The 21,807-nt window shown below is 44.9% G+C and overlaps 1 protein-coding gene across 1 annotated transcript in view; it reads right to left on the bottom strand.

The window, feature by feature from the left end:
- Nucleotides 1–21,807, bottom strand: part of LAMA3 (laminin subunit alpha 3) — a 256,883-nt gene that overhangs the window by 217,758 nt on the left and 17,318 nt on the right. The window contains exon 2 of the mRNA XM_003482042.4: nt 19,095–19,247. Within this exon, the coding sequence (XP_003482090.3) occupies nt 19,095–19,247 (153 nt within the window). The remainder of the gene's footprint in view (nt 1–19,094; nt 19,248–21,807) is intronic.

The following is a 21,807-nucleotide window of genomic DNA, read 5'->3' as shown; positions in this document are numbered from 1 at the left end:
ACCTCATCTTCTGCATTGCCTGCCCTGCTTCTGGCTCAGCCTGGGCCCTGCTCTCCACAGCCCCAGGGAGGCCAGCCGATGAGCAAAGAGTCCTTGGAGCCCTTGGCTGCTCAGAGTGTGGCCCAGAGGTCAGCAGGTGGCCATCACTGGGAGCATCTTAGAAATGCAGAATCTACAGGCACACCTGCAACCTTCTGAGTGAGATCTGCCATTTGAGGAGAGGATTCCAACATACATTCAAGTTGAGAAGCACTAGCCCAGACAATAATATAAATCCTTTTTTCCCTATGTTTCCACAGAAGAAATATAAGTCTTTCTCCTGCGGAAACCTGGTTTCAAGTGGGTTTTAAGTCAATGTACTACCTCTCCCAACAACATTAGCCTTTTTCTAATTTTACGACTGCACCTGCAGCATACAGAAATTTCTGGGTTAGGGACTGAATCCACAGCTGCCCCCTACACTGCAGCTGCAGCAATGCCAGATCCTTCAACCCACTGCGCCGGGCAGGGGATCGAACCTGTGCCTCCGTAGCAAACCGAGCCATTGCAGTTGGATTTCTAACCCATTGCACCCTAGAGGGAACTCCAACATTAGCCTTTTAACAGCTTTATCCTCAGCAAAAGGAATTCCAGGGGTGGGTGGAGAGCCCACCCTATAGCCTGAAATCACACTATGCCCACAGCTGCCAAACCATCTCTACAGAAAACTGGCCCTGGTTTTCCTGCAGTAGGTTATGTCTTCTCTGTGCTGTGCTTACAGACCAGTCTGGGGGACAAAATAAGTCATGTCAGGCAGCCAAATTGCAAGATATGTAGACAAGCCTATCTTCTCTAGGATAATCTGTTGAGCAAGAAATAAAATTTCAGCAAAGAACATGTTATTAAGCTCTAATTGTTCTCCAAAGTAAAGCAATAACTCTTAACAAGAGTAGAAATAATGTCTAGGAAGAGATGCAGCATGGGTGGGAAGAGGTCTTTTGAAAGAATGCCTCGAGGAGACGTTATGAGTCATACTATGAACACTTAGGGTGAATCCCTATATTTTAGAAATGAACCCACTCTCAGCTATCAACACGCACGTTATTACCCTACTGTCGCTGGAAACACTGACCTGCAAAAGAAAAAAATACTTTAGAATGAAAGAGTACAGTAGCTAATGAGGCTTTATAATTAAAGGATGAATTTGCCTGAGGGGAAAAGGACCTATCAAATCATTTCTAAAAGGAAATACCTTCGTAAAAACAGGTTCTCTGTCCGTTGTGTGTGGTAAAAGGAAAATTATAACCTGGCACGCTCTTCAGACAGCCTTCGCTGCTTGCTCCTTCTGCCCGACGCTGAGCTTCTCTGGGACAAACCACTTAGAAAGAAGTAAAATTGAAAGCTGAACCACAGCCAGCTTACAAAGCCTGGTTGTTTTTTACAGAATCGCACTGTACTTCTCACAATGACTCAGAAATATCATTAACCCTATAGAATAAGATCTATTTCTATATGAGCACACAAATCTTTCAGGCTTTGGATAAAGTCAGGTAAAATACATCTTGGTAGTTGATTCTAAGTGGCAACCAAATGTACGACAGGGATGAAAGGAGTGATCATATTTTCTTGCTTAATTAATATACTGCTTGTATATATCTACAGCCTATTTTGTTTAAGAAAAAAAGTGTGGGAAGAGATTTAGGACCATATATATCCTAAAGCAATATAAAGTTACCAAACAGCAAAAACAAACAGGAGTTCCTGATGTGGCACAGCAGAAACAAATCCCACCAGGAACCATGAGGTTGCAGGTCCGATCCCTGGCTCAGTGGGTTAAGGATCCAGCATTGCCGTGAGCTGTGGTGTAGGCCGGCAGCTACAGCTGCAATTGGACCCCTAGCCTGGGAACCCCCATATGCCGCAGGTACAAAAACAAAACAAACAAACAAACAGAGTGAAAAAAAAAAACAAACAAAGAGTGAAAGGAAAATTATCAGTAGTGACGAAACATTGAGCCCACAGTGAAGTTTGCACACAAAACACAGGTCAGGAAGTTCTGCAACTATTTTTTGGCCATGCCTGTGGCTTGTGGAAGTTCCCTGGGCCAGGGACCTAATCCATGCCACAGCAGCAACCTGAGCCACTGCAGTGACAATACCAGATCCTTAACCTGACGTACCCATAGGGAAGTCCAGTCGGGAAGTTCTATACCTTTGCATAGGGCAGCCATAAATTTTCTGCTAGTAGCATAAAGAGGGAAATAGGATCCCAGGAGCCATATGTTCTGGGTTTTGTTTGTTTGTTTGTTTGTTTTTAAATGCCCCAAAGAAGCATAATTATTCCAGGGACTAAAGGGATTTTTCAAATGGGTCTTCTCAGGGGAACACTCTGGAAGGTGATGAACAACATCCTGAGAGAAGGACAGAGTTCTACCCAAACACCAGAGCACAGACATAATGGGGGGCGGGGGAGGAGGGGGCATCAGGTACAATGTCATCTCACTGCATTAGGCCAGCCCTGCAGCCGGACGGCACAGGTGCAAATCCCAAGTCTACCACATGCTCACCTGGGACCATCGGTCATAGGGTAGAAGTACCAGCAGGCTACATAACTCCCCTGAGCTTCAATTTCCTCTTCTAGAAAATAGGGACCTACCCTATCAGGATGTAGTGAGGATGAAATGCGTTAATACTTGAAAAGCTCTCAGAACGGTTTCTAGCATGAGAAGTATGTTAGCATTAAACTCACACTATAGCGGCCATAAAACATAAGGTTTGCAATTCAGAATTATTCATCTTGTGTTTTTTGTTTTGTTTTGTTTTGTTTTTGTCTTTTTGCCATTTCTTGGGCCATTCCCACGGCACATGGGGGTTCCCAGGCTAGAGGTCGAATCGGAGCTGTAGCCACCGGCCTACACCAGAGCCACAGCAACGCAGGATGCAAGCTGCATCTGAAACCTGCACCAAAGCTCACAGCAATGCCGGATCCTTAACCCACTGAGCAAGGGCAGGGACCGAACCCGCAACCTCATGGTTCCTAGTTGGATTCATTTCTGCTGCGCCACAACGGGAACTCCCTGTATTATTCATCTTGTGAAGCAAGGTGTTGTTATTCATCCTGCTTCATCTTGGGAAGCAGGTGTTGAAGACGTTTTGAAGATGCATACGCTTATCTACCTCAGGGAAAAGGGCAACAGATCTTCTGACCACCTGTTTTTCCAAATTAAACATAAGTGACCACAAGTCCAACCTTTTCATCATGCTTTCAGTATGTTCCCAATTGCAAGGGACAGTTTACTGTCTCTTGCATGTGCATGGCTTTTGGTGTGGGAGGGACATATGTAACCTGAGTAGATATAGTAAGGAACCCTCTGTCATTCATTCATACACTAAACATATATACGCGGAGTTATTTCTGTGCACCGGGCATTCTCAATGGAAAGGAAGAGAATGCTGTTCCTTATTTCACAGTCATAGTTCAGCTGAGCCTTTTCCTTCTCCCCCCCCCCCACCTTCTCTCTCTCTCTCTCTCTCTCACACACACACACACACACACTATGTACTTTTTTAAATGGCATCGTCACCTCCTTAATAATTTCCTTTCATGCCTTCAGAGGCAACAACTGGGGGAGTTTGATAAATTCCAACCAGTCAAAAAGCTTCCTCTGCAAGTGAGAGTGCTGGTGTCATTCCAAATTCCAGCAGGAGACAAATGACCCACTGAAACAAGGTAACTGAGGACTGTTGCATAAAACCGCTGTTTACAAAGGAGTGAGCTGGGGTGACAGCTCAGAGCATCCCAGAGCCTTTTCCACCCTGGACCTGGAGGACAAGGACAGGAAGCAGATGCCAGAGCTGAGACAGAGCCTTCGCTGTAGAAGGAAGCCACCACCAGGAGCCAAGGCCCTGGAGAGAAGACTTGAGATCATGCAGTCGGTGGAGGACAGGACGCCTGGTCTCACTTTCCTCCTGGCCCCTGAGCTGAACTTGTGGACCTCCTGCTGGCCAAACTCTGTCGGAAGCCCCAGGGCAGGGAGAATATAGATGCTGCCCATGAAGGTCAGCCGCCTTGGGCACTGAGGCGGGGGAGAGGGGCTGAAGGGAGACCATCCAGGTCACAGGCGGGTTGGGGGTACAGTCTTAAACAGTCAGCAAACGCATCTTGAACTGCAGAACCAAATCGGAGCCAGGGAGGAGGCTTGGGGTCACAAAAAGGAGAGGCAGACTTGCCAGGACCCGCATCAGTAACTCTGAAGAAAAATGAGTTACTGGTCTAGAGCAGCACTACTCAAAGTGTGGTCCGCGGACTCGGCCACAGTGAAACAAGGACAGAAACCGAGAGCGAGCACTGAGAAACCTTCATAACTGGAAAAACTAAGATGACGTCTATTGAATCCAGTTAATTTTATTAAATAAGGCTTATATTTTTGTATGTTTTTAAGGTTTTATTTTTCAATTCATTTTTCTTTTTTTGTGGTGGTTGTTTTTGTTTTTTGCTTTTTTAGGGCCGCAGCTGAGGCATATGGAGGTTCCCAGGTCAGGGGTCCAATTGGAGTTGTAGCTGCCAGCCTACGCCAGAGCGACAGCAACGTGGGATCCGAGCTGCGTCTGTGACCTACACCACAGTTCACGGCAATGCCGGATCCTTAACCCACGGAGCAAGGCCAGAGATCGAATCTGCAACCTCATGGTTCCTAGTCGGATTCGTTTCCACTGCGCCACGACAGGAACTCCTCGATTCATTTTTCTAAGAATTCATTCTTACTGTATTTTAAAAGGTACTGGTCTGTGACAAGTTAGAAATGCTTTTTTAGAAACACTGGTTCTTTGTCACAGACGGTTTGAAGAGCACTGGTCTAAGCGTTTCTCAAATCTTCACACGCTTGCTGTTCAGAGGCAGAGATTTAAATGCAGGTTCTGTAGTTTCCATTATGGCTCAGCAATTATGAACCCAACTACTATCCAAGAGGATGCGGGTTCAACCCCTGGCCTTGCTCAGTGGGTTAAGGATCCGGCGTTGCTGAACAGATGCAGCTCAGATCCTACATTGCTATGGCTGTGGCGTAGGCCAATTCAAACCCTAGCCTGGGAAAATCCATATGCTGCTGCATCTGCAGCCCTAAAAAGCAAATAAAATACTCTGCATTTATAACCAGTTCTCACCAGTGCCAATGCAGCCAATCCAGAGACCACACTCTGAGCTCAGGGGTGGGAGCTGCCCCCTGGGTTTCAGGGAGGGGGTGTGAACGTCCCCTTGGGCTGGATGGTGGTTTGTGCAGCCTTGGGGAGAGCACGGGGCTCCTGTGGCCTGGAGGAAATGATGAAAGAAAGGGGAGAGCAGAGCCTAGAATAGAGCAGAGGCTACTAGGAGAGCAATAAAAGGAGCTTAAACATGGGTGTGTGTGAAGCCCTAGGAACCAGGCATCGGGGATGAGCCAGGGCAGCTGGGCAAGGGATCAGACCCACCTGTCCTCAAGAGGAGGCCTTTGAGGTCCACCCTCCCCAAGCTGGGGCAGAGATGGGGAGATGCCCTCACCCTGAAACATGGGAATCCGCAAAACGGCGGCCCTCAGCTCAGTCTCCCTGCCCTGGCCCTGTTGCGCAGTAGAGAGGCTGGATGCTGCTTTCCGTGTGGCGCCCCCCCCAACCTTGGCCAGGCCCTGGGCTCTGCTCTCTCTCCTTGACGTGACCCGCCCCGCGGTTCCGCCCGCTGCACCCTCTGATGGAGACACCAGCCTGAATCTGTGCTGCTGGGCCCTTCTGAACGTGGTGATTCCAATCCCAAAGGGACACGGGTGCTGCCCCTCCCCCTGCCCTGGGCCCCCCCGCCTTGCTGTGCCCCCTCCCCTTCCCAGACCTCCTGGAACACAAGTGCTTAGAACTGGCCGTGCAAGTGACACTGAGCCAGGGCGACTGCTAGAGGCCGGGGAAAGAGCCCAGCGCTTCATTCCCGTTATTCCGTGGTGTTGAGAGACTGGAAAAGTCAACACACAATCTCATCACTCAGGGCCCTTAAAGCGTACAACACAGAGGTCGTCACACATGATGTGCAGAATCAGCAAGTTCCCACATGGCTGAGCATTCAAGAGAGGAGTACAAACCGTCCAGGAGCTTGCCATCGAGTTTGAGACAAGGAGCGAGGGTGAAGTGTCCTATCTCCAAGGAGACCTGGTGTGAAGAGTGGCAGGAACCACGGCTGGGATGTGGGGGAAAGAAGCCAGGCCTCTCTGGTTTGGAGGGAGCTGCTGGGGTCCCCGGAAGGTGGTGTCCACGCTGCCCACGCCATGAGGTCACTTGGGGCTGGGCTGGTGTGTACCCTGGGGCCAGGCAGGGAGTCTGGTCCTGGTGGAGCCCTACGCCTCCCAACCAGCTCCTCGGGCCACCAGTCTAGGGCTGGGATACGCAGAGCACGCCCTCCTGAAGGTGGGCAGTGACCACAAGACAAGGTGTTGGTTTAATATGATTTTAGTTTTTCTCTAAAGGAAGGAAATCTAATGGAATAATGGAAAATGAAAAAGCAGCAGTGAAGAGAATCAGAGAAAGGGGAATAGGGACAGAAGAAGCGCTGGGAAGAAAGGAGAAAAGATGACATCTGCAGGCACAGCCAGGCTCTGGGGCCACTGGTGGAGGGAGCAGCAGTGGCTCCGGGGTGGGAGCAGGAGCCCTGGAAAACACGGGCAGAGGCGAGGAGGTGCCAGGGCCAGGGCTCTCCCGAGACATTATATTTAACTCCAGCTCTCAGTGGAACCATTGGGAAGAATTCATGAAATTCAGTTTTTCTTTATATATGGTTGCCATTAATAGTAATAGGAAAACTGCCATGATTTAAAGCCAAAATATTCCTGAAATCATGCAAGTTTCACAAGGGAAGAAACACAGTTTTCGAGATGAGCTAAAGAATAAAATAGGCTTCTTAAAAATTTTTTCCACTTACTAGGCATTTTTCTGATTCTGTTGGCATTTAAAGAGCTCTAGCAGATCGACCTCATTCCAGGATAAAGTGGTCAGAAGCTCACAACGGGGGTAAGGAGAGCACTGGAAAGCTCCAAGTAAGCTTTTCCATCAAGACCTCGAATCCTGCCGGGAACAATTAATTGTTCCTTTTGCCCTCTCTGTACTGAACTCTTCTTTTTTCCCAAAAGGAAATATTTTTCCAATTGTCTTTACTGTCTTTCTAACTCTCAAGTATTACAGGCTCAGTGGGAAAAAAAATACAGATGTAATAGCTAACATGAATTGAGTTCTTCTAGTGTGTAAGGTACAAGTCTAAGAGCTTTTCTGTATTAACTTATTCTTTCTTCACGACAACCCTATGAAAGTGGTTCTGGATGCATCCCCATCTCAGATGAGAAACTGTGACCCTGAGATATTAAGGAGCGGGTCCGGGGTCACCCAGCTAAAAAGTTGCGGGGCCAGATTTGGACCTATGTCATAATCCAGAGTTATGCATCTGAATCACACTGTAAACAGGATTCACAGAAGTAAAAACCCTCAATGATCCCACCACCCAGGAAAAGCACTCTCAGCACTTGAGATTCCCTCATTCCTGACTTTCTTCTTTGCTAATACCCACGAAGAAAATGTAATCATACCACACCATACACACAGCTAACGTAAAGTTTGATTTTGTTCTTCACGATACAGCACAAACATATGTCAGGTCAGTAAAGACCCCTCGATGGCACCATTCTAACAGCTGCCGATTAACCCATTCTATGGATCAGCCCCCTTGAACTGGACAGGAGATTGTTTCCCATCTTATGTGATTATGAACAATACTTCCAAGAATATTCTTGGTCAAACATTTTGAGCACTTATTTTTTTTTAGGATCAATTTCTAGAAGTGCTAGTTCCCTGACAAAGATAGACAGTAATTTTTTTTTTTCTTTTTAGAGCCACCCATGCAACATGTGAAGTTCCCAGGCTAGGGGGGTGAATTGGAGCTGCAGCAGCAAAATCAGACGGCAGGCCTTGCCCTCCCACGGGAAGCCAAACCCTGGTGTCCCCTTTCCTGACACGAAAGATCCCTCTGACAACTCTGCAATGGCCCTAATCCTGGTATGTAGCCAAATGCCAGAGTCACAATAGTGTGTGACTCAGGATTACCTGGTAAGAGTCACCAAGGAAATCACATGAACTCTATTTAGCACTTTATCATATTCACTTGTATTTGTAGAGAGTTTGGGAGAAAATTCCAAGAGAAAAGTGTTGCTACTTTATAGTACAATTTCTATCCCTGCTTCTGTTGGATTTATGTTCTCTACAGCCTTCTGAGTGTTTTGGAAGAAAACATATTTAACTCTCTCTGTTATATCTGTTATATTTATGGTGCTGATTATATGAGAACTAGCAAATGTAAATGTTAGGGATATTGTAAAAATAGAGCAGAGCTGTTTGTGGTTATAGCAAAACATATAATCGCATGGGATGATAGGGAAAAAAATCATGTATGGAGGATATTGTACCTTTGGAGAACTTTAAGGCCCATGGATCAAAAGAAAAAGATGACATGCATAGCCCTTGACCTTAAGGAGCTCACAGTATACTGAGCCTTCACAACACAGTGAAGTAGGTACCTCAGAGTAAATAGAAACAGCTGGGAGTGAAGCAAGGCGCTAGGGAGGGTTTCTGGCAGGTGATACTGGAGTTACCTTGGTTACCTTGGGAAGGGAGGAGCCAGACCAGGTGGGGAGCAAAGGTATCCCAAGGGGCATGAACAGCACCCAAATGGGCCATAAAGCAGGCAATGTCATGGGGTATTTAGACAGTTACAAATAAGTCCCTACTGATGTGGCATAGAGTCTGCGGGAGGAAGCAACACCTAGAAAAGAGGCTGGTGCAAAGGCAGGAGCTAGACACAAAGAGCCTTCTACAACACACTGAGAAACCTACAGTTCCTTCCGAAGGTAACTGAGCGCCACTGAGGGATGTTGATCAGGGAGAATGACATGTTCACATTTTTGTTCTGCTCTGAAAACAGTGAGAAAGGTTGACAGGTCGATGCTTGGAAGGCTGACAACCTCAACTGTTTCTACTGTTTCTCATCTCATCTTTAGGCACCTCGAGTGACTGCAGAACATGCGGAGCTAAGAGCAGAGGTGGGAGATGAGTCAGAAGATGGGTGGACTATGGGAGTTCCCATTGTGGCACAGTGGGATTGAATCTGACTAGTATCCGTGAGAATGCAGGTTCAATCCCTGGCCTCCCTCAGTGGGTTGGGGATCTGGTCTTGCCATGAGCTGTGGTGCAGGTTGCAGTGGCAGCTTGGATCCTGTGTAGCCGTGGCTGTGGCATAGGTTGGCAGTTGTAACTCCGATTCAACTCCTAGCCTGGGAACTTCCATATGCCGCAGGTGTGGCCCTAAAAAGCAAAAAACAAACAAAGAAAAAAAATGGGTGGACTAATCAGAGGAAGGGCTGTCAGAGATGGGATTAAGATGGCAGAATAGAAGGACTGGAGCTCAACTTCTCTCCTAAAAACAACAAAATTCACAGCTAAAGACTGAGCAATCTCCACCCAAATGGACCGGAAACCCATACCCTACTCCAGAAGAAAAAGAGGAAGCCACATCCACAGGTAGGAGGAGTGATTTCGTGATATAAGCAACCCCATACCTCCCGGGTGGGAAGCTCCACAGACTGAAAACTAACTGGCTCACAGAGACTCACCTACAGGAGTGAGAGTTCTGAGCCCCACATCAAACCCTCACATGCTGGGATCTGTCACTGGGAGAAAGAGCCCCTGGAGCATCTGGCATTGAAGGCCAGCGGGGCTTGTGCACAGGAGCTCCATAGGACTGGGGGAAATGGAGACCCCATTCTTAAAAGGCACACACAGACTTTCACATGCACTAGGTCCCAGGGCAGAGCGAGGTCTCCACAGGAATCTGGGTCAAACCTGACTGCAGTTCTGGGAGGACATCATGGGAAAACAGGGGTGAATGTGGCTTGTTGTGAGGGAAGGACATTGAAGGCAAAGCTCTCGGGAATATTCATCAGCATGCCTTTCTCTGGAGGTGGCCATTTTGGGAAAATCTGGCCCCACCCGTCAGTCAGTGCTGAGAAGCCCCAGGGCAAACAACAATCCAGGTGGGATCACAGGCCGCCCCCCCCCTCAGTAAACAGGCTACCTAAAGAGCCTCAGGCACACAGCAGCCCCTAATCCCATCCAGAGACTAAGCCCCACCCAACAGAGGGATTAGAATCAGCTCCACCTACCAGTGGGCGGGCATCAGCCCCTCCCATCAGGAAGCCTACAGCAAGCCCCCCATACCGACTTCAGCCACAAGGGGGGGGGCAGACACCTGAAGTAAGAGAGGCTACAGCTCTATTATCTATAAAAAGGTCACCACACCAAAAACCTATAAAAATGAAAAGACAGAGAACTATAACTCAGATGAGGGAGAAAGGAAAAACCCCAGAAAATCAGCTAAGCAATGAGGAGATTCTCAGCCTCCAGGAAAAAAACTTTAGACTGTCAATGCTGAAGATGATGCAAAGATGGAAATAAACTGGAGGTAAAGATGGATAACTTACAGGAAACACTGAGCAAAGAGATACAAGATATAAAACTTAAACAAGAAGAGATGCAAAATACAATATCTGAAATAAAAAACTCACTAGAAGCAGCTAACAGCAGAATGCAGGAGGCAGAAGAACGAATAAGTGAGGTGGAGGACAGATTAGAAGAAATTACGGATGCAGAACAGAAAAGAGAAAAAAGATTGAAAATAAATGAAGAGAGTCTCAGGAAACTCTGGGACAATGTTAAATGCACCAACATCCGTATTATAGGGGTGCCAGAAGGAGAAGAGAGAGAGAAGGGGACAGAAAAAATATTCCAAAAGATAATAGCCGAAAACTTCCCTAACATGGAAAAGGAACCACTCACTCAAATCCAGGAGGCACAACGAGTACCATATAAAATAAACCCAAGGAGGAACACACCGAGACACATAATAATCAAACTGACCAAAATTAAAGACAAAGAGAAAATCTTGAAAGAAGCTAGGGAAAAGAAACAAGTAACATACAAGGGAACCCCGATAAGGTTATCGGCAGATTTTCCAGCAGAAACTCTGCAGTCCAGAAGGGAGTAGCATGATATACTTAACGTGATGAAAGGAAAAAACCTCCAACCAAGATTATTTGACCCAGCAAGGCTCTCATTCAGATTTGAAGGAGAAATAAAAACCTTCTCAGATAAGCAAAAGCTGAGAGAATTCAGCAACACTAAACCAGCCTTACAACAAATACTAAAGGAACTTCTCTAGGCAGGAAAGAAAAGATCAGCAACAGGAAACAAAAATTCCACAAATGACAAGGCTCACCAGTAAAGGTATATATACAGTAAAGATACAAAATCATCCATGTACAATTATACCATCAAAATCAGAAATCATGAGAAGAGGTGGGTACAAATGCGGGACACCAGAGATGAACCTGCAATTAAGAGAACAACAACTTAAAACAATCTCATATACATATAGACTCTTACATCAAAACTTCAGAATAACTGCAAACCAAAAATCTACAATTGATACACAAACAAGGAATCTCTGGAGAAGAAATATATCTCATAGTAAATAAGTGCATAATCCACCATGAAGGTCATTTGACATCATTCTTGGAATGCTGAAGTCTTCTTAGATCTGATTCTGATTTCCTCTCCATCAAAGAACTTATGATAATTATAATTAAATAATGCCACTGTACAATTAAATAATACAGTTCTACAACTGTATTATTAATAACCATTTCTCTCCATGGTACAATGTAAAGTCTATAATGTCTTGTTTATCACATCACCTAGAATGGTGTAATGCCTTTATTGAAGAATCAATGAGATGGAACAAATTGTGAGGACATATTTATATAGTTACACTGTTTTTTAACCAACTTATGCATTTTATATTTTACTTATTTTCAGAGGGTGTATTATTTTTGTTATGCTTACCAGTTGTTATTCTTTTTACTATGCTATATAAAATATTTAATGGTATATAAGGCTTTCTTCTTTATAAATTTTAGTTGCATAATATAACAATTTAATATAATGCTAATTTTTAAAGAAAAATTTAAATGTAATAGATAAAACTAAGTAGTAAAGATGAAAGCCATAAAATTGGGATAAAGTATAGAATAAATTTCCTATTTGTCTCAGCATATTTTCCATTCCACTTCTCCAGGGAGTCACTTAATCTGCTTCTTAAGATCCATGTTATAATAACCTGTGTGAATGTAATTGTGTGTAAATGTATGTATTTTATTCTGTAAAAAAATAAAAATTAAAAAAAAAGGAAGGGCTGTCAAGGACCACATAAGGGTGGTGTGACTACCTACGTGCGGTATCAGTGGAGAGAAGGAACTGGACTCCAAGACATTAAGGAGCAAGAGTTAATTAGTTGGATGGTAAAGAGGGGCAGAAGGGGGAAACGGAGAAATGTGGAAGAGACTCAGCAAGTAGTGTGATGGTAAGCAGGCTCCTGGAAAGAAGAAGCCCTGATGTGTAACATTTGCCAATTCCTGTGGTGTAAATGCTTCCACCAGGGCTTGATGTCAGTGGATACAGAGCTGGAAAGAGATACACAGAATCTTCTGCAGTGCACAGAAGAGATTATTTCACTGCTTAGAAAGTTTGCTTCCCTGCTAGGGCAACAGCTAGACTGTATTTCTTGCTCCTCTGTAGTTCATTAGCCTAAGTCTTTGAACCACTGTTTGGAGGGGAGCTACCTAGCCAGGGTCAGCTGCGCTTCAACTATTACATGAATGAGAAATACACCCACATTGTGTTTAGCCACTAGACTCAGGATTTATCTGTTTCAATCTTTAGTAATCCTAGGAAGTAATGTTAAGTAATACATGGAATAAATGTTGATTCAATTTTATGGCTTGATGAAGTGGGTATAGATGATGGAAAAATATGTCAATTGAGAAGAAAAAATATCAATTAAGAAAAAATACTGAAAAACAGCCAGTGTGACCAGAGTACATATAGTTTTTAGGTCAGAAACTATTTCTCAGACATTATTTTCTATAACAGTACTTAAAGATCTTAGAATTGATTTAGTAACATATATTATCAGTGTTGTTTGGGACAGTGATTCAAAGAACTAGACAAAGGATTCTATTCTGTTGCTGTGGCTCCACTCAGCTTCCTTCAGTTTTTCATGTATAAAAAAGAAAATTCCAGATTGCCAGATTCTTCCCAATGTATAAGTTCCTTAAAAAGCACTTCAAAGGCTGGAGTTCCCATCGTGGCTCAGCGGAAATGAATCCGACTAGAAACCATGAGGTTGTGGGTTCAATCCCTGGCCTTGCTCAGTGGGTTAAGGATCCGGCGTTCTGTGAGCTGTGGTGTATGTTGCAGATGCGGCTTGGATTCCAAGTTGCTGTGGCTCTGGCATAGGCCAGTGGCTACAGCTCTGATTAAACCACTAGCCTGGGAATCTCCATATGCCGAGGGTTTGGCTCTCAAAAAAAGACAAAAAAAAAAAAAAAAAAAAAAAAAAAAGCACTTCAAAGGCAAGTGGACATTTTTTACGTTACCATGGTAGCATAAGGATAAAATCTCATGCCTAGTATTGCCCAGGAGATTTTATCAGTCCCTATTTTTCTGCCCACAAACAAATTATTTGCTTTTAAGAGTTGAGTCTCATGATTAGTAGAATATTTATTCATTACAAATTCACTCTAAATGAGATCTGTATCTTCTAATTGTGTTACTGCTCTAAAATATTTAAATGACATTGCAGAGAGACCCGAACATTGTAAGTGGAACCAACTATCTAATTAATCACAGGGCCAAAGCTGCTCCATGCCCACATAAAGACCTGGTCTCACAGCAGTACGCTTCCACTGGTACCATGCCTTGGGGAAATGAGGACCAACCCTGAGTCATCTGTGGCTCACTCTACATTCACTCAGCAAATATTTATGGAGGATCTACTCACTATGTGACAAACACTATGCAAAATGTTGGGAGCAGAACATTTTAGAGTGAACACAGAGTCTTTGGCCTTCTAAAGGGTATAGTCTAGAGAAACTCTAGAGCAATCTAGAAGATCAGTCAAGTTTGAGATTCATCCACTTTCTGTATTGAACTGCATCCACCCAGGGGCCCAACTGAGTCAGACTCTCGGTGACCTTGTCTGCCAGGCATCCCTTGACCAGCTTACTCTCCAAAGCCCAAGGGCTCAGAAGAATCAGGAACCAGCCCAGGCTTTCCTCCCATCTGAGTCAGAACTGACATGGGCTACAAAGAATGTTTAGGAAGACTAAAGACCAAAGTCCCATAAAAGTTAAAGAGAACAAGGAAAGAAAAAAAATAAATAAAACCAGCTCCCAGAAGGCAGCTGCACACTAAATTCACTCTCAGGTAGTTGGATCTGGTCTTTGGACCCTGCGGAGTTCACGACCTCCACTGAGTCCATGAAAAAAAAAAAAATAGGTAGGCTAATGGGAAACTTCTCTGTGACTTTTATTTTCTTTAAAAGTTATAACTTTTAGGAGTTCCCATCATGGCTCAGCAGAAACGAATCTGACTAGTATCCATAAGGACGCAGGTTCAATCCCTGGTTTCGCTCAGTGGGTTAAGGATCCAGTGTTGCTGTGAGCTGTGGTGTAGATCATAGATATGGCTCGAATCCTGCATTGCTGTGACTGTGGTGTAGGCCAGCAGCTGCAGCTCCAATTCGACCCCTAGTCTGGGAGCCTCCATATGCTGTAGGTGTGGCTCTAAAAAAAAAAAAAAGACAAATGACTGAGGGGTTACTGGGTGTCTCCTGGTGGAGACACTCTGAAGAACTGTGAAGAAAGCTCCTTGAAACAGTTCCAAGGAGAGGCAGGGAAATGGGGAATCCACTAACTCCTATCCCTCCTGGGTTGAGGGGTGCCCCTGGGGGCACCAAACCCTGCACTTCCCAGCTGCTCTAAACACAGCTAAGAAAACTCCCAGGGCCCTGGACAGAGCCCGCAGGCAGGAAGCAGTCAGGAGGAGGCCCTGGAGATGGTACCTGTGAATGGGCACAGAAGCCAACTATCAGGGCTGCCCACTCCGAGGGCCCCAGGGGCTGTGGCCAGGCTTCCCAGCCTCTCCCTCTAACAAATCCCAAAGGACCGTCTCATCTGCTGTCCAGCTCCAGCCAGGCCCCTTCCCCCCACAACCGTGCAGATCAGGGTACAATGGCACCTTCTCTTCACACTCCAGGCTCTGAGGCAAATGTTCATTCCCTATGAGATTTTCTGGTGGAGGGTGGTTCTTTGCTTTGTCTTTGTTTATTTCTAGTAGTAATAAATTAAAAATAGTATTTTGGGGGCATGACAAGTTGCATCAAAGGTGTCACAAATTCTTCTCAAGATGGTTTTCCTGGTGTTCCCTGGAACCCATGAGCCAGGCTTGCTCTGCTGGGGACCCTGTCTTGCCCCTGCTCTGGTCCCCCTCTTCCTTCCTACCTGAGGAGCAGCCCCTGATGACCTCCTGGCCACCTTGACCTCTCTGGACCATGAGAACCCTGCCACACCTGCATTCACGTGTTTTTCCTTATACCTCACTCTGGGGAGGAAAAGCCCAGGTGAACATAGGGAGTCCACAGAGCAAGATTCATCCTGATTCTGCAGGAAATCCAGGAGCGTAACTAGAGCCCAAGGCTACCCCTTCCCATCTCACAGGTCACATCCACCAGCAGGAAACAAAAGTCCCTATATTCCAAAAATTCCCCTTTTAAAAACTGGACATCCACATTCTGCTTCAAAACGTCAAAATGAACTCATCACAGATGAGATGAAAGTTTCCAGTAAGATCTCCTGTCCTTAATCTCTAGCCCAAAACTCATGAATAATATATAATCTTATATACATACAATACAATGTATACAATCTAACGAACTTTAACAGCACTAGAAAATGCTACTCCTCTAGTGAATCACCAAAACCTTCTATATTTGCCACCTTGCAAGGGGGGAAACTGCCCTTCAGGATCAAGTCCTGAAGACAATGTTTCTACGCATCAAATTGTTGGCCAAGAAAACCAACAATGAAAACCGCCAAGGAGTCCAAAAGGCAGCAGAAAAAAGGAATCCCCTCATGACAACATGAGCCGTCAAACTGACTACGGCACATCAAAATCAACTTCCGGTTCTCAGTGGCTGGGAAATAAAAATGATTTGGTAATAACAGGTTCATAGCCCAGACCTTATTTCCCAACAATGCATCAAGATTCACACATCCTAAATCTAAAGTCTGTAGGTCACTATTCAATCATGAAATCTAACCTCTCTGTGACACCTTCATGGTTAATTTCAGCAAAGAGGAGAAAATATAAGTCCCACACCTATGGGACATAAAGTATGAACCTTACAAGATAAAACATGTTTGTTAAAACATGTGTTGCTCCAACACAAGAAGAAAGAAACATCCTCAATCTGACATAATGTACATCACTCTTTGTTTTTCTAGACTTTTCTTTTCTTTTTCTTTTTGTCTTTTTGTCTTTTCTAGGCTTTTCTAGACAATTTTCTACGAGATTCTATACACTGTTTTCTAGAGGAGCAAAAGTTAGGAGTCGGTCTGTTTTAATAAGTGTTTATTGAAGTTCACTTATTTTATTAAATAAAAATCTGGGGTTTCCTAGTGACTCAGCGAGGTAATGGTTATGGCATTGCTACTGCTGTGCCTCAGGTGCCGGTGTGGGGCGGGTTTGATCCCTGGTGGGGAAATTCCACATGCTGCAGGCACAGCCAAAAAACAACAACAACAAAACTACTTAAAAATCTTTGGCCTGAAGAGGCTTTAAAAACAAAGCAGTCATCACTTAAACCTCACAGCAGTCCTAGGAGGTGAGCACTATACAAGGAGCAGTTAAGTCTGCGGCTCAGGGTCACACGAAGAGTAAGTGGTGACCAGGGCACAAACTGAGGGGGGCTGGCTCCAGGACCCACACTCCAACTACCTACAGAGCAGCCTCCCAGCCAGGAAGGAGGTGGCTGGGCACAGTGTTCATGATGAAGATTGCCACGGCCTATGTCTGTCAGCAACCAGCAAATTACTAAATTGTGCCTATGGTGGTGTTTTGTTTTCGTTTTTTTTTTTTTTTTTTTTTTTTTTTGCTTTTTAGGGCTGCACCCGAGGCATATGGAATTTCCCAGGCAAGGTGTCAAATCAGAGCTGTAGCTGCCATGTCTCAACCTCCACCACAGTTCACGGCAACGCCAGATCCTTAACCCAGCAAGGCTAGGGATTGAACCCACATTCTCATGGATCCTAGTTGGGTTCGTTAACCGCTAAGCCACGAAGGGAACTCCCTGTTGGTGTTCTTTTAATTCTTAATTAGCGATTTTTCAATACATCAAAAGGGTAGTCTTAAAAGGTAGGTTTTTTTAAAAAAAAAATAGCCTTAAGGGGAAAAAAGCAAATCCAGAAGTCACTGGTATGTTCAGGAAACATCATTTAATGGGTTAAAATTCCCAGCTAACTACAGAAATCCTCAGTTTAAAAAGTGGTCTGGTAGGTAAATCCTACTCATTGCAGGCAAAAATCTCTACTGAATTAATGCTAGAAAGATAAGACTAATTCATAGTTGAAATGGGGGTTAATCATGATAGACTGCCCTGAATTATCTTAGGCACAAACTGACGATGAAAATATTCTCCTGAGAGGCCGGATTTAACAAAACACATGACAGAAGAGGTAGAGAGCCTGTCTGTCACCAAACTAACCCCAACCAAAATGAGGACAGTGTCCACTGGAAGAAATCTCCATATCATTCAATTTCCAGTCCGTGGGAAGCATTTCCCTTTTTTATTGCTTATGTGCCCCAAATACCAAGAACACTGTCTGCCACATAGAAGGTACTCAAGAAGCATTTGTCGAAAAAACAGAGTGAAATAAATGGGAGGCACTGCTTGGTCTGAACGAGGAAAAAGAAAGTGCATTAATTTTCTATTGCTGCTTAAAGTCGAATGGGAAGTCAGTGTTTAATGAGTACAGGGTGTCAGTTTTGCAAGATAAAAAAAGAAAGCGTTCTGGAGATTGATTTCACAACAATATGAATCTATTTAATGCCACTGAACTGTACACTTAAAAATGGCTAAGATGGGAGTTCCCATCATGGCTCAGTGGAAATGAATCTGACCAGGATCCTGGAGGATGTGGGTTCGATTCCCTGGCCTCCCTCAGTGGGTTAAGGATCCAGTGTTGCCATGATCTGTGGCGTAGGTTACAGACAAGGCTCAGATCTGTCGTTGCTATGTATGTGGCATAGGCCGGCAGCTGTAGCTCTGATTGCGCCCCTAGCCTGGGAACCTTCATATGTGACCCTAAAAAGATACACACAAAAAACTAAGGTGGTAAATTTTATGTCATGCATATTTTACCACAATCAAAAATAATAGTGAGAGTTCCCACTGTGGCACAGTGGGCTAAGAATCCAAATGCAGCAGCTTGAGGCCTGCAGAAGCACAGGTTTGATCCCCAGCCTGGTACACTGGCTTAAAGAATACAGTATGGTCTAACAGCTGCAGCTTGGATTCAGTTCCTGACCCACTTCTATGCGCCACAGGTACGGCCATAAATAATAATAATAATAATAATAATAAATATATGTGCCAATGAAACTACTTACAATTATTTTTTTAACTCATTTAATAGATGGGTATGGGTGTCTGCATCGTGACAGGCACTTTGCTGGGTGTCGAGGGACCCAAATATTAATATAACAGGCTTCACAATGGTTATTGAACTGAAACTGAAGTTTGTTTTTAAAATAATTGTTATTGGAGTTCCCGTCGTGGCTCAGTGGTTAATGAATCTTACTAAGAACAATGAGGTTGTGGGTTCGATCCCTGGCCTCGCTCAGTGGGTTAAGGATCTGGCATTGCTGTGAACTGTGGTGTAGGTCGCAGACGCGGCTCAGAACCCATGTTGCCGTGGCTCTGGCGTAGGCTGGTGGCTACAGCTCTGATTAGATCCCTAGCCTGGGAACCTCCGTACACCGTGGGTGCGGCCCTGGAAAAAAAATAATAAAAAATAAAATAAAATAATTGTTATTATACATCAGAAATAACCACAGAAACAAAGATCCAAATGAATTTTCCCCGTTCCTGATGAAAACACAACTCACCTGCCCTAAATCCAAGGTGACATTGACCTGGTTGTACTGCGTGCCTGAGGAGAGAGGAGGGCTTTGCCACCAACGTTCAGATCCATCAATTGCATTGGTGACTGGGTGTGCTTTCCTGGGGTCCTCAGAATTGCAATAGTCACAGAATTGACCCTGAAAAAAAAAAGGCTCTTTTTTAAACTTTCAAGTAATCTTTTCTTATCAATTTAGTAAAAGACGTAATCAAAACAACGATTGCTTTAGACAGCTTAGAGAGTTCAGCAGTTGAAATTCATCATAATGTTTTCTGAAGACAGTAGTAGGGCTTTCTCTTTTTCATTTACTCTTAAACCATATCACCAGTTTATACCTCTGTTTATCATGTTTCTAGGCTATATGTGATAATGATCTTCCACCTGTTACAGCTGTTTTTCTTGTCTTGTATGACACTTCAGGAAGCGCCTGTTGTGCTTGGGATGCAAGTCCTGTTTCACTCTTTACCTCCTCCTCTGCATGTTCTGTATCAGGCCCTGGGTACAAAGAGGATCCTTGCTCATGGCCCCAGTGGAGGAAAGAAGCATATAAGCAACCATAAGGGGAGTAGGTGTGGCTGGGTCTGAGATGGTAGACATCCCATGAGCCCGGGAAAGGCAGGGTGGAAGAGGCAGGATTGAAGCTGCCTGGCAGGAGGAAGAGGACTCTGGTAAGTGGCGGTGAACAGCCAACAGGGAAGATGTTCCAAGTGGAGGAACCAGCACCAGCAAAGGCTCAGAGACCAGCTCGTCCAGTTGAACAGGAGCATAAGCAATGGAAGACGACACTTGAAAGGCGGGGTGGGGGGCGGGGCAGGGCAGTGCTGGGCTCCGGGTACCAAGATGTGAAGTTGGCAGTTAGTTCAGTCGGTGAGTGGAAATAGTTATTTGGTACTATCTCTATGGAATTCTAACTTTACTGATAGCGTCTCATTGTCTTCATGAATTGCTCTTTTTTGGTAGGCAGAGTCTCTTGATTCTGTTTTGGTTTGGTCTAGATTGGGTTTTTTGGTTGTTGTTTGTTTTTGTTTTGTTTTGTTTCGTTTTTAATGAAGAATTTCACCCCCATAACCACCTAAAATGTTGACATGGTCTTTTTTAGATGTTGAATACATCCTAACTGGGTTGAAGATTGAAGCATACTCAGTAGTGCACGTCACCTACTGAACAGCTTTGCTCCCCAATTAAATTATCTTAGGGTATAACCACCACATATGAGGGGGATACAGAAGCAAACTTGGGCCCACAGCCTCCCCAGAGACATGCTGTGACATGGAGTCCACGATAGTGCAGCAGGTTAAGGATCTGGTGTTTTCCCCGTAGTGGCATGGGTTTGATCCCTGGCCTCAGAATTCTGAATGCTGTGGATGTCGAGGCCAAAAAAAAGAAAAAAAGAAATGTGCTGTGACAAAAGAGTAGCTCTGCCCTGAGCAAGCATTTTGGATTTTTTTTTTTCTTTTGTCTTTTTAGGGCTGCCCCTGCAGCATATGGAGGTTCCCAGGCTAGGGGTCAAATTGGAGTTACAGCTCCCAGCCACAGCCACAGCCACAGCCTCTCAGGATCCGGAGCTGTGTCTGCAACCTACACCACAGCTCACAGCAACGCTGGATCCTCAACCTACTGAGTGAGGCCAGGAATTGAACCTGAGTCTTCATGGATACTAGTCAGGTTCGTTCAACACTGAGCCACAGTGGGAACCCCAGGAAGTTAATTTTTAAATGTTCGAAGATAAATTCTGGAGTTCCCGATGTGGCTCAGTGGTGAACAAACCTGACTAGCATCCATGAGGACTCGGGTTCAATCCCTGGCCTCGATCAGTAGGTTGAGGATCTGGCGCTGCCATGAGCTGTGTTTTAGGTGGTCAGTGTGGCTCAGATCCCGTGTTGCTGCAGCTGTGGTATAGGCTGGCAGCTGTAACTCCGATTCAACCCCTAGCCTGGGATCCTCCATATGCCATGGGAGCAGCCCTGGAAAAGGCAAAAAGACCAAAAAAAAAAAAAAAAAAAAAAAAAAAAAAAAAAAGAAGCTCAACCAGCCCCAAATCACCATGCTGTGAGAGCCCCAGCTAACCAAATGGAGAAGCCACTGGAAGGACACCAAGACACGTGGCATGTTAGCAAAGCCTTGGACCACCCGGTCCACCACGGCCAGCTGCCAAACACAACTCAGTTATTCCAGCTGGCAACATGTGGAGGGATGAACCACCCAGCTGAGCCCAGTCATCACACAGAATTATAAGGAAAAAAAAGCTGTTGTTTTCAAGCCACTATGTTTTGGGATGGTTTGTTACACAAGAATCAAGAACTGAACAAAGAACATAAAATCAACAAGGAATTCTCAACAGAAGTATAAACCAAACTCTGACAAACCAATAAGGAAATTATAAACAGTTCCGTAGAAAGAGGAGTAAAAGAAAGAACAAGCATTTTACACAAGAGGAAACACATGTCAACAGACCTTTTAAGAAAGGTTCGCCATTATCATCATTAGTGATCAGGGCCAACCACAGTGTAACGCTCTTTTATACCCAATCGACAGGCCCATATTTAAAGTCAGAGGACCAGGAGTTCCCATCGTGGCTCAGTGGTTAACGAATCTGACTGGGAACCATGAGGTTTCGGGTTCAATCCCTGGCCTTGCTCAGTGGGTTAACGATCCGGTGTTGCCGTGAGCTGCGGCGTAGGTCGCAGATGCGGCTCGGA

Source organism: Sus scrofa, chromosome 6, assembly GCF_000003025.6.
Source record: "Sus scrofa isolate TJ Tabasco breed Duroc chromosome 6, Sscrofa11.1, whole genome shotgun sequence".
NCBI classification, from domain to species: Eukaryota; Metazoa; Chordata; class Mammalia; order Artiodactyla; family Suidae; genus Sus; species Sus scrofa.
This window is presented reverse-complemented; position numbering and strand designations above follow the sequence as displayed.